General features: G+C 40.7%; 1 protein-coding gene across 1 annotated transcript; it reads left to right on the forward strand.

The window, feature by feature from the left end:
• The first annotated feature begins 656 nt into the window (after nt 1–656).
• Nucleotides 657–13,263, forward strand: cln5 (CLN5 lysosomal BMP synthase). The gene is made up of 4 exons (XM_078402299.1): nt 657–859; nt 4,150–4,324; nt 6,151–6,376; nt 10,186–13,263. Exons 1-4 carry the CDS (start codon nt 759–761, stop codon nt 10,695–10,697), a joined length of 1,014 nt encoding a protein of 337 aa, XP_078258425.1. The 5' UTR covers nt 657–758; the 3' UTR covers nt 10,698–13,263.
• Nucleotides 13,264–14,197: the final 934 nt, after the last annotated feature.

The raw sequence follows: 14,197 nt of genomic DNA on the forward strand, positions 1-14,197 counted from the left end.
GCAAAAATAAAACCTCCCAACAGATTTGTCAGGCAATATCTCCCCTTAACAAAACCATGCTGACTAAGGCCTATTCACCCTCCAGGCAATCTATGATTTCAAATGACTTATCTAACAGGCTAAAGTACATTTTCGCTCATAATTGTTTTATTTAAAGAGTCTCAGTAGGTCATGAGAGAGGGAGCTAGAGCAGGGGGTATGGGAAGAAGGCAGGAACGGGGTACTGGTTGAGAATGATCAGCCAAGATCACATTGAATGGTGGTGCTGGCTCGAAGGGCCGAATGGCCTCCTCCTACTCCTGCACCTATTGTCTATTGTCCATTGCATGTGTATTGTCACGTATGTTTTTTCTCTCCACTCACACGCTATCTATTCGTATTTAACTTCTGATGAACATGAGCCCCTCGCCCATGAAACAGCATAGTGTCCCAACCAGGGAAACAAATGTCCGACTGAATGCACGGTGATACAATTAAATATCATGATTGCATTTGTACTGTGTGGGGGGGGGGGGGGGGATTTAGAATTGCATACACTATTTCCGTTTGGAGATTCCTCTTGTTTCAATCTAGCTGCAGGCTCGCTGCCTGTATGTGAGCCGAGGCTGGGTCAGAGGCGCTGACAAGTTCAGAGGGGAGCTGGTTAACAGAGCTGCAGAGGGGCGGTCGCGGCCGCGGCCGCGGCTCAGGAAGCGATTCATGTGACTCTCTGGCTGGGAAGGAGGAAGCAGCGGCGAGCCCGGTGTCGGGGCTGCAGGATGGGCTGCGAGCTGCGGGGCTTCGTCTGCCTCTGGCTGCTGCTACTACAGCAGAGTGTCTCTCGGGCAGACAAGCAGCAGACGTGGCCGGTCCCGTACAGGTGAGCTGCTTTGCACAGAGTGTGTCCCACAGCATTGGTGTGTTGAACCACGCGGAAGTGTTTCCTCAAGCCTGCAGCAATGCATTTAAAATAAACCCCCGACTTGTTTTGCATGAGCTTGTGTTTACACTCTCGCGGAAAACTCCCACCAAAGTCCAGAAAGTATTTTAATTGACTGAAGGATAAGACTTGGCCGTGGCAACAGGACTGAAACGTTAATAACAACAATCCATCTTTGGTGTGGGCCCAACGCTGTGCAGTGGTTTAAGATGCAAATGCTTTCTTGGGTGGAGAGGTTTATTTATTTTTTTAATCTTCCGTCTCATGCGTTCAACAAAATGCATGTGCCGAATTTTTGGGTTTCAAATTCAGTTTCCAAATAGCGGAAACTGGAGCCAAGACGTAGCCGCGCATGTTACTCAGTCTCAGATAACAATAGACAATAGGGTGCAGGAGTAGGCCATTCAGCCCTTCGAGCCAGCACCGCCATTCAATGCGATCATGGCTGATCACTCTCAATCAGTACCCCGTTCCTGCCTTCTCCCCATACCCCCTCACTCCGCTATCCTTAAGAGCTCTATCCAGCTCTCTCTTGAAAGCATCCAACGAACTGGCCTCCACTGCCTTCTGAGGCAGAGAATTCCACACCTTCACCACTCTCTGACTGAAAAAGTTCTTCCTCATCTCCGTTCTAAATGGCCTACCCCTTATTCTTAAACTGTGGCCCCTTGTTCTGGACTCCCCCAACATTGCGAACATGTTTCCTGCCTCTAATGTGTCCAATCCCCTAATTATCTTATATGTTTCAATAAGATCCCCCCTCATCCTTCTAAATTCCAGTGTATACAAGCCTAGTGTATACAAGTAAAAGTATACAAGCCTAACATCAACAACTAACATGCTGCTCGATTATACATTGTAAGAGGTGTACACTTTTACATATTTCAAAAATATACGTTATTTGTGATTAAAAAAAGTCATGCAAAAATCCATACAAACATTTAATACGTTCTTAATGTCGATGCATTCAATATTGCTGGTGCACACTTGTTAATGTAGCAACTTGCAGAGGGGGAAACGAGGCGAACTAGATTTGATCCTGGTTTTTAGACAACAATGATGCGCACATGATCAAATAATCATAATTGATGTCACATTTTCTCTACTACATGTAGTTAATGGTCACAAGGTAGGAAAGATGGCACCTTTACATTTTATTTGACTCGGAAAGCCTTTATCCTCTGCACTATAGCAACATGCAAACAACTTTTCATTTGCATTGGGCCTTTAACTCTTGGCTCGGATCAAGGGAATTATTGGGTGCTTGAGTTGTGAGCGATAATTTTCCATTTGTTTTTTTAATATGTGATTTAAAAAAAAAAACTGCATATACTACAAATGCAAAATTAAAATAAAAAGAAAATGACGACAACAATGATGAAGATAGACACAAAATGCTGGTGTAACTCAGCGAGACAAGCAGCGTCTCTGGAGAGAAGGAATGGGTGACATTTCGGGTCGAGACCCTTAGGACTAGAGCACACTCAGTGAGTTTGGCAGCATTTAGTACAAGGAGAAACGATTGATGTTTCATTTTCTGGATTCTTTATCTGAGTGAAGGGTTCTGGACTTGAAACATTGACCCTTTCTCTTTCCACAGACACTCTCTGACCAGCTGAGTGTCTCCAGCATTTTTTTTTGTTTCTACTTCTATATGAATTTGGTAACTAATTCGGGCAGAGTTAAGCTAGACATGGGCCTTTTCCTGATATACTAAAATATAAATTGCATCAGTGCTGTATTTTACTTAGAATCTATGTTAGTTTGAAATGACTCGAAACGCCACCTATTCCTTCTCTCCCGAGATGCTGCCTGACCCGCTGAGTTACTCCAGCATTTTGTGTCTACCTTCGACTTCAATGGATTTGTGTATGTTGAGTTTGAGTATAAAGATGTTGGAAATGGAAACAAGAGATGGACAAAGGTCTCTGTTGTTTACTAAGATCTTGCCTCATCCTGTGTCTTAAGCCTATCTTCCACCAAATTTTCAAGGAATTTTCTGTTCAATGGTTGAGTATTCATGCGTTTCAGAGATGGAGAATTTTAGACACTTCCAGTTCTTCGGCACAGAGATATTTATCCTAATCTCGGTCCTAAATGGCTGACTTCTCATTGTGACATTACTTATGTTCCTTGCTTCTGGAAACATGACATGAAGAGGAGTCTATCCGTGATGGACCCCAGGTTGGGACCTGCTCATGCAAATCTCTTAAGTAAAATTGAAGCCAGCCTACTGAATGTTGTGAAGTATTGTTTCTGCATGAGCTACCCGACTTTAATTCTAGAAGTGGTAAAAGATGATGCCAATGGCCTCTGCAATGGCCTCCACAATTTCCTCCCCAGCTTCCCACTTGGTCAGGCCCTGGGAATATATCCACATTAATGAACTTTAAAACAGCCACCTCTATGGCAATTTGTATTTAATCGAAGACATTACAACTTCTATGCCTCAATTCCGTAGACTTTACAGATGCAGTGTGGAAACAGGCCTTTGGCCCATCGAGTCCGTGCTGACTAGCCTGTACACTAGTTCTTTCCTACAAAATAGAGACAATTTACAATTTTACCAAAGCCAATTAACCTAAAAACCTGTATGTCTTTGGAGTGTGGGAGCACACAGAGAAAACATACATGGTTGCAGGGAGAACATGCAAACACCCTACAGACAGTAGTCGGGATTGAACCCGGGTCTTTGGTGCTGTAAGGCAGTAACGATACTGCTGCTCCACTGTACCGCCCCAAAGTTAGTCGAAGTTAGTGTTAGTTATTTGAAAATTAACCACAAGGTGCACTAAACACAGTACTATCTATTTTCAGGCAAACTTTGCCCCAACCCGAATTCATTTATCTTAATAACTAACAAAAGAGATATTAAAAGGAATGGGAATTATAATTTTTTTTAAAATGCTCTGTGGTTATTCTTTTGCTTTCTATACCAATCAGAAGATTAAACTCACGGGAAGCAGGAGTAGCACTGAGAGGGTCATAATCTGGTTGGTGCTTGTTAGATTTTAAATTTATCACATGGCTGATGAATGTCTGCTGCTTTAGAAGGTGGGTATTGTATTTTAACCTGTTCAGTGCCGCCCCTGAGTATAAAAAGGCCATGGCAAATAGTGTTAAAAAAAATTGGCAGTGAACAGGTTAAGTGTTCTTGTAAAAATTTGTGGAATGGTTTCTCTTCTCTGCTAATTTCACCTTTGCATTTGATGGCATGCTGTTCTTTTCAGACGGTTCGATCATCGGCCCACTCCTGATCCATTCTGTCAGCCCAAATATCCCTTCTGCCCTACAGGCTCTCCTAATGGGGAGATACCTCAACTGAAAGACCAGGATCACATTGAAGTTTATCGGCTTCAGACTCCAGTCTGGGAGTTCAAATATGGAGATCTTCTGGGACATTTTGTGAGTGTTTTGAATTATTACCTCTCCTTTAGGATAAGAAATCTGTCATTTTTCTTTTTCTGCAGGTGTGATCTCATCTGTTTCCTGTAGTATTGTAACAAGGCTTTCCTACTATTTTATTTTCTCTTTGTTGCTACTATGACGTGTCCCATCTCTTGTTTCCGAGAGGCCTAAAATACAATTGTTTCTGTCAGGAAAAGTATGTTTTATTTAACATTTGGATTTCTTGATGAGATGACCAAAACGAGTAACGATAGGACAGAGGACAATGTCTTAATGGATAGAATCAAAAAGCTGGAGAAACTCAGCGGTTCAGACAGCATCTCTGGAGAAAAGGAATAGGTGACATTTCTGGTCGAGACCCTTCTTCAGACAGTCAATGTAGACCTTAGAATGGGCTTTGACAAGGTCTTGCATGATAGGCTAATTCAGAAGCTTAGATTACATGGCATCCAGGCTGAGATTGCAATTTGCAGACTGAATTGGCTTGGTGGTAGGATCAGAGGGTGGTAGTGGGAGGTTGCTTTTCAGATTGGAGACCTATAAACAGTTTTGTGCCACAGAGATTTTTGGCATCATATATTAATGATTTGGAAGAGGATGTAAATTCGCACATGACGTCAAAGTTGATTTGTTATTGTGGACGGTGAAGAAGGTTATGTAAGGATGCAGCAGAATCTAGATCATCTGGAGAAACGGGCAACGAAATGGTTGATGCAATTTAACGAGCGTGAGTTATTGCATTTTGGGAAGTTAAACCAGGCCAGGATATACACGGTGAATGGCAGGGCCCTATGGAGAGTTATTCAACAGTGAGACCTTGGGGTACATATATAGTTCCCTCAAAGAGGCTGCACGGGTAGACAGAGTGGTAAAGATGGCACATAGTTTGCTTACCTTCATCGGTTGAGGCAGAGTATAGGAGTTCAGATGTCATATTATAGTTGTACGAATTGTTGGTTAGTCGCCACTTGGAATATTGTGGCAGTTCTGGTCACCATGTTATAGGAAATGTGTCATTGAGCTGGAGAGGGTGCAGAGAAGATTTGCAGGAGTGTTACCTAGGTGGGAGGGCTTGAATTGAAGAGAGATTGAATAGACGGGAATTGTTTCTTCTTGGAGCGATCAAAAGATATTAGAGAGGTTTACAAAGTTAATGGGCACAAGAAGGGTAGATTGCCTTTCTCCCAGGGTAGGGGAAGTTTAAACCTTGAGGGCATAGGTTCAAGGTGAGAGGAGATTTAGAGAGGATCATAGGGACAAGCTTTCCACACTAGTTGGTAGTAGATAGATTGAATGAGGTGCCAGAGGATCTGGTCGAGGCAGGGACAATCATAACATTTAGTTACATTTGAACAGTTACATGGATAAGAAATATTTGGTAGGATAATGGCTAATGGTGCTCCGGTTTCCTCCCACACACCAAAGACGTACAGGTTTGTAGGTTAAATGGCTTTGGTAAATTTGTAAATTGTCCCTAGTGTGTAGGATATTATGTGTGTAAGCGGTGATCGCTGATTGGCATGGACTCGGTAGGCCGAAAGGCCTGCTTCCGTGCTATATCTCTAAAGTCTAAAGTAATGTTTGAGTTTTTAACTTATTACCGGGAGGTTGGATGAGGAAGATAGTGACACTCATTGCCTTTTTATTTTTTTGAATTATAAAAGTGCCATCAAAAAAATCCATTTTTGTGCAAATTATTCACCTTTAATGAAGTGGATAAGGAAAACCTTGTCAAAAGGTAAAGTATAGGTAGATTATATTTAGGGTTAACCTTAAAACATTGGTTATTTCTTGCACCTTATCAGTTTTTGCACTCTTCACAGCATATTATGCATGATGCAATTGGCTTCAGGAGCACCTTGACAGGTAAAAACTACACCATGGAGTGGTATGAACTCTTTCAACTTGGAAACTGCACTTTTCCACATCTTCGACTCGGCATTACTGCTCCTTTCTGGTGCAATCAAGGAGCCGCCTGTTTCTTTGAGGGGATAGATGATCTACATTGGAAAGAAAATGGGTCCTTGGTGAAAGTTTCTGAAATATCTGGTAAGTGTACAAGGATCAATTGGTTGTCCAGGAAGGAACTTCCACTGCATTAAATGGGAACGGATGAAATATGAGAGTATGTTAAGTTATGTTTCTTGAAAATGTTTAAAATCCAATAAAATGAGAAGTTATGCTTCTTGAAAATGTTTAATATCCAATAAAGTTATTTAGAATTATGGCATCAGTCACAATGTTCAAGTTGTTTCTTATATTTTCTCAAAACACAGGAGGCTTGTGAGTCTGTGAAAACTCATCAGTTCCATTTTCTCACTTGTTTCCCTGTAACCTATTCCCCTTCACATGTCCATCAAACATCCTCGTTCCTCCACATATCTCTGCTGCTGATGACAAATTTGTTCCAGAGAGAATTTAAGCTCACTTGCTATGAGGGAAATCTTGAATCTTTTATTATTCTTTTGAATTTTTGATAGTACAGAACAATAATGGTGAAATGCAATTTTGTCATAATTAGCCTTTTATTATGAAACCAGCCTTGCATAGGAACTTAATGAGTAAAGATTTGCAGTTGAGCTCATCATGTGCTAAATTAGAAATGTACTGTGTGCATTGATCTGCTTGCAATGGGATTGTTTGTGCAGAAATAGTTTATCTGACGGGTGGCTTTCCAATTTTGAGCATACAAATGGTGCAGACCACAAAACACTGGCATTTTAAAGTAGACTTGCCGATGGGATCAGTGGTAGCTGAAACACGGCAATCAGCCATTGCATTTTTCCTGCCCTTCTCTGTATTACCAAGGACAGAAACTCAGGTTAGTTACCTTGTACACTGTATGCTTAAAAAATAGCTAAAGCATAAAGTATAGCAAGAGAATGGATGACTGTGCAGTTGAGTCTGGAGTCTTGTGCAAAATCTCAACTCTTAGCCAAATTGTTTATTGTGATTGATACCACTTTAATCAAAGCGGTGCCGATGCAGTGTAAACATGGTCCAATGTGGGATTGAATGGATTTATTCTGCAAATTTGAGATTAATTTTGGGAGTAGATGTGTGCGGATTAGTTTGGAGCAGATTTATTTTGGAAAACAAATAAGGGATTAGGAATAATAAGCGGCCATGTTTGTTCCCCTTAAACATTATCGTTGCTTTAATGGGGAATGTGATGCAAAAACTATCCTGATTTCTATTATATGGGCACTCTGATATAACCGGGCTGTGTTATGTGGCTCTGAATTATTGAAAAATGGCAAACCAGTTGGGACTACATTTCTTGGAGTAGAATGAGTGGTGATCCTATTGAAACATTTTAAGATCGTAAGGGGGCATGACGAGCTAGATGCCGAAGTTTTCATCAATTGGAGAATCCTGCATGAGGGATACATATTCAACATCATTTAACCTTGAGGTACGCAGAAACATTTTTATTGGAGAGTGCAATCAATGTCTGGAATTCCTTTTTCCCCAGAGAGTTGTGGAAACTAGATCATAAGAAGTTATTGTTTTTAAAGTGAAGGCAGATACATTATTTCAAGATTGGAGCAATGAGGGCTATGGGGAAGTCTGGCCCTGGGTAGATCAGCAAAGATCTTAGTGAAGAGGGAGGTGTGCTTGAGGGGACAGGTGGCATCTCTTCCTCCTATATTTCTTGCATTCTTGTAAGAATACAACCCTCTGGTTTAAATTTTTTGAATTAAAGATGCTATAGACTCGCTCCACCCATTGTCTGGATACTGGAATAAGCAAAAACTGGTTCCTTCCTTAGTTCTGTCTTATCAAATGTTCATTGATCTTCCTCTGTTTTCACTATTCCCTGCACCAATTCTTCCTTATGAGAGATTGTGTGTGTAGGGACCCTTGTGTAATGGCTGCCTATGCTACTTAATTTTTAAATGATGAATTCCTCTCTGCTGGCTCCTTCGAGTGTGGAAAATAACCTTGCTCTCTGTTCACTCAATCATAAACCAATAATTGAAAGCAGTTCTATTTCAGTCTGCCTCAGTGAATCTTCAGTCACTGATTGTGAATAGTTTGTCAACCTCTGATATCATCATAATATGCATTCATTTATGCAAGGGTGTTAAAACTTCTCGGGCTCTCTTCATTTATCATCAGTCAGTTTAACCTGTGTATTACAATTGTTTAATTCATTGTTGTAGCGATTCCTCCACATTCAGAGAAGGAAATCCTCAATTTGTTTATCTTCTATCTGGATATTTATGGAAGCTTTCTTAAACGGCTTAACAAAAGTGGTCCCTACCCCCCAAAACAAGTAGGTATTACCACAGAAGGCTTTGGAGGCCAAGTCAATGGATGTTTTTAAGGCAGAGATTGACAGATTCTTAATTAGTAATTGTGTCAGGGGTTATGGGGAGAAGGCAGGAGAATGGGGTTGAGAGGGGAAGATAGATCAGTCATGATTGAATGGCAGAGTAGACTTGATGAGGCAAATGGCCCAATTCTGCTCCTATAACTTATGAACTTATTGTCAGAGGGACGAGACCAGAGCCAGTAAAACAGCCCTGTTACAGATTGGGCTCAAAACAGTTGTTTAAGGTTTAAATAGCTTGTTCCATGTCCCTTGAAATTCCCCCTATCACAGCCCCGCTTACTCTCTCACCATCCCTGTGTTTGCTGCTATGGTATGATCAAGGCTTGGGAACAACTCGAAGATTGTGCTGGATATCAAGTTTACTCCCAAGATAGAACATCAGCAAACGCACTCCTATATATTTGTGTAGATATCCCTAAACCTTCTCACTGCCTTCACCTTACAAAACATAAGGACACAAGAACTAGAAGCAATGGGAGGTCATTCGGTTTCAAATGACTGCTGTAAAAAGAAGATGAATTTATGGTGCCTTTAAGGAGGGCGGGGGTGGAAATGTGTCCAAATGTACTCTATTGAATTTGTGAAAATTGCAGAATTAATGATAAATTAATGTGAGACATGGAGCGTGAAATAACCTCCATGTGATATACGACACAATGAATAGATTAACACTGAATACATTTAGTTAAGTAACTTTCAATGAAGTAGGTACATCTTCCTGTCTTGTATGCCCGTCCAGGTGGCACAATGACACAGCCAGTAGAGCTGCTGCCTCAAAGCTCCAGTGTAATCCTGACCTCTGTGTGGAGTTTGTATGTTCTTGTAATCGCGTGAACCTCTGGGTGCTCCACTTTGCTCCCATGACCCAAAGCCAAAGTTGGTAGATTAATTGGACAGTATAAAATGCTGCTAGGGAGTAGGTGAGTGATAGAAGCTGGGGGAAATTAATAGGAATGTGGGGGGATTAAAATGGGATTGGCAATGGGTCAGTGTAAATGGGAATTGATGATCAGTGCAGAATCAATGGGCTGCACAGCCTTTTTCTGTGATTGAGTCTAAGAAAGACTAGTACATTATTTTGTGTTTTGTTCAGCATTGCAACAAGATTTACATTTTACTAGAAACACCATGAAGCAGCTTGACCCATTATTTTTTTGCCTGTCCGCATTCAGCTGGCAGTCTGTGCTCTTGCCCCTCCACACTCTCCCGTGATGGATGTGGAGCACCAAGCGAGCTGTCTCTCTCCCCACCAATCCATCCATGAAAGACGTGAGGCTTCAGTGACTGTGTCGCCTCAGGTTGTGTGTTGCTGAGACTCTGGCCTGGAAACACCCTGACAGCCTTTCTCAGGAAGCAAGGATCTCAAACATCTAGGTCATCTCCAAGGGTTGCTTGGGGAGATTTTAGGCTGCTGTGAATAAAACTAAATTTAAAAAAATTAAAAGAAATAGGTGAATAACTGTTAAGAATAAATGTTAGAGATTTATTTTAATATGTTATGTTACTCTTATTTACCCAGGTGAAATATTTAACAAAATGGCCAAATGGGTAAAGGAAGACAACAGAACTGGTATATATTACGAGACATGGACTGTTCAGTCTGATCCTAATCCTGGCTCCAAAATATGGTTTGAATCTTATGACTGTTCTGCATTTGTGTTGAGAACTTATCAGGTACTGTCAAAATTGGGTGCTGCCTTTAAGAGCCCAATACAGACCAATTATACCAGAATATTTCTGTATAGTGGTGAACCTATCTATCTAGGTAATGACAGCTCCATATTTGGGTTACATGGCAACAAGACATTAGCAAAACAAATTAATTCCTTTTATCTTCCGTTTAGACCTCCACATTCAGCAAAAGAATTTATAATAAGCCTTTTGGAAATAGTTGATAAGGTTATAGCACAGAACACTTTTTACCTTTATTTTAATTATGAATATTGGTACTTACCAATGAAGCAACCCTACATTGAAATAACATATGAAGAAATTCCTTTACCTTCTAAACAAAATAAATCAAGTACTTAACATGCACAGTTTTTGTTAGTAGACATTCAGGTAGTAGGAAATTTAACTTTACTAACTCTGCTAAAAATATTAATTGAGATAAAGTGCCCATTATTTTATACTCAATGATATTATTCCAAACTTCCCCAATGTTGACTTTCAAATGCCCAACTAAGGTTGTTGACTGATTAACCAGATATCTAGTTAGTTCCTTGAAATGAAGAGTTCACAAGAATGACAACTGGAGCTGGAATGGAGCTTGAAGAGGAGGGAAATAAATTCTATGAAATGAATGAATGAAATATCTTTTGTCATTGTACAAGTACAACGAGATTAAGATTGCAACCTCCGTATCAATGCTATAAAAATAAATAAATGAGGTAAAAAAAATTAAAATAAGGTAAAAGTACAAATAGGTGTTATGGGGGCACTTAGCAGACTGATTCAGTGCAGTTATAGCTCTAGGGAAAAAGCTATTTCTCAGTCTGGAGGTGCGGGCGTAGAAGGCCTTATAACGTCTGCCAGATGGAAAGAGTTCAAACAGACGGTGGCATGGGTGTGTGGAGCCTTTACAGATGCTGGTGGCTTTTCTGAGGCAGCATGTGTTGTAGATGCCCTCCAGGGCTGGGAGCTGTATTCCAGTGATCTGTGCTCTAGAGACGACTCACTGAAGAGCTCTCCTATCCGCCGCTGTGCAGCTGAGATATCACACAGAGATGCAGTATGTTAGGACGCTCTCTGTGGTGCAGTGGTAGAAAGTCACCAGCATCTGTTGGGGTAGACCAGCTTTTTTCAGCATACTCAGGAAAAACAGCCGTGCTTTCTTGACCAGTGCAGTTTAGCGTCACGTTTAGTGTCCATTCCTATTGTGAACTGTCTGTTAAACCATTTTAGAGAGCAGGTTAGAATCTACCAAAATGACTGATCTTGGCCGATGTGTGATCTAGACAATGTATAGCAGGTTTTCTTCCTTGAATGACATGAGCCAGATTTATCAGCCATTAGTTTCTATGAATCACTATTACTGGCTCCTATTTTCATTACAAACCGACTTAAATCACTTGGCTAATCCTGTGGTGAGATTCAAATTTACCTCCTGATCAATAATTTGGGCATCTGGATAATTATAGTCTTAACCATTTTGGTCAACTTGACTGTTTTGCTACCACATTTGTTTTTTTATCCCTTGCCATATGTTGAATGCTTCAAATTTACATTTGTATTATCCCTTGTTTGAGTTTGTGGTGAAAACTCTCAAAATTGTCAAGGATGAATCGTGCAACAGATCCTTTACATCACTCCAATGCTAATGTTATTAAACTGAATTCACTTCTCTACTGTTAATATCACGTGGCGATATGAATTCAGTTGATTCAGTTTATTGTGCTGTTCAATAAATAATGGATATTCTCTCTAAGTCAGGACTTTTTACTTAATGCAAACTGTCTCACTGGGATATCTTGAATAATCATAATTTCTATGTTCTGCATAAATGTTTTAAAAGAGCTCCCAACAGTGAATTAGCTAGTAGTATTTGATGAATTTATCCTCACCAACCTTTCTAACTAAATGAGAACTGGCATTATGAAAACGTCTCCATCTGGCAGATTGATGGCACTCTGCCAGCCCCATACTGATTTATATGAAGCCGCGTAATGAGCTTCCATCACATAGGTGGTGTCGCATACATCCTTCTGTTCAACTGCTGCAACAGCAGTTAATTCAGAACCAAATACCAGTCTTCTGATCAGTGTAAATATGTAAAGAAACAATGTTTTGCAAAGTCATTTTATATAGAATTCTACTTATTAACTCGGTGGGAGGTTGGCACAGATGTAGAGTTGCTGCCATATAGTGCCAGAGACACGGGTCCAATCCTCACTATGGATGTTTGTCTGTATGGAGTTTGTACGTTCCTCCTGACACTGCATGGGTTTGCTCCGGGTGCTCCGGTTTCCTCCCACATTCCAAAGATGTCCAGCGTTGTAGATTGATTGGCTTCTGTAAAATTGTCCCTAGTCTGTAGAAATGGAATTAATGTATGGGGATCACTGGTCGGCATGAACTCAGTGGGCCGAAGGGCCTGTTTCCATGCAGTTCTCTAAACTAAGCTAAACTGGAGAGATGGGGAGAGCGATGTAAACATTCAAGTGAGATACCCAACAATAAGATATGGAGATCTAATTGCAAAATTAAACTTTGTTATCTGCTGTAATCTTCATTCACTAAATTGCAAACCGCAACAGCAGGAATTTCTCTTTTACTGCCTGAGAATACCCCAACCCTATGGGAATGTGGCCATTCAATCTCATTAGGTGAAGAAATAGTGTTGAGAGTATTGCTGTGCCTTTGCTTATTGTGAGAAAACCAGAGATTACCTGGAAACACCTTTGCATTGAAAGGTCCAGCAGATCATACGGAACCGTGCAAGCAAGCTCATTGCCTTATGCATTTCTCTGCACCATGCAGTGCTTCGAAAGCACTTCATTTGACATACGTTTGTTCTTTGTATTGTTCAACAACAGATAGAATCTTAATTTAACAGACTGTTCAATGAGGATGAAATATTTTGTTACCTAAAAACATATTTGAATAAAATCAGCTCTGTACATTAATGTTTACCAAATGTAGTCTTTTTACTCTCCCTGATTTTGCACCATTGGTATTAGAATCAAAAATCAAAAAAATGCAGATGCTAGATATCTGAAATAAAAACTAAATTCTGTGAGATGCTGCAAGACAGGCTGCAGTTGGGGGGGAGGAACAAAGTTAACTGATTGGTGACCCGTGTTGATGTATATCATTGGGGGGAGAGGCGAGGTTGCAGTTGTCTATTCTGAGAAATCATTCTTACCCCTGCCCAGCTTCCTATTACCACCACCATGTTCAGTGTCTTCAAATGATGACTGTCGTGATCGTGTGGCTCTTGAGTGAGAAGAGTGAGAGGCTTTTTTTTCCTGTTGCAGACATGACCTCAGCAAGTATTCAGGTGCAGTGCCTCATGAGTGCTGCACTGCCAGGGGTGACAGCTTTTAGATGGGAATGAAACAAGTTCTGTGTGGCCTTGGTTGTGAATGTATTTTTCAAAAGAAAAATCACCCTGGCACTATTTTTGGGAGATAATTTATCCCTGGTATCGTGGCCTGGTTATTCCTCCTGTAGTAAGGAGAGAGAGAGAGAGAAAAAAAAGAAACAATGAGCTGACTGTTAGCAAGTTGCTAATATAACACCAAAAATGCTGGAAATATTCAGGCCAGGTAGCATCTGTAGAGAGCAGGGATCATTTTAAAAACAGCCATGTTTTAAGTTGCAGAGAAGGGGGAAAGTAGTGAAAACAAAGGGAATATCTGATATATGTGAAAGAGAAAGTGATAATGTGGGTTGATTGGTTGGGGAGGGGGGAATGAACGTTGATAATGGCATCTGAATAATGGCAAGTGAGATAAAAATGTGCACTGATAACATGAACTAAAGGAGAATGAGGCAAAGCACTGGTCAGAAAGCAGCTGTGGAGAGAGGAA

The sequence above is a fragment of the Rhinoraja longicauda genome, chromosome 7, assembly GCF_053455715.1.
Source record: "Rhinoraja longicauda isolate Sanriku21f chromosome 7, sRhiLon1.1, whole genome shotgun sequence".
Taxonomy (NCBI): domain Eukaryota; kingdom Metazoa; phylum Chordata; class Chondrichthyes; order Rajiformes; family Arhynchobatidae; genus Rhinoraja; species Rhinoraja longicauda.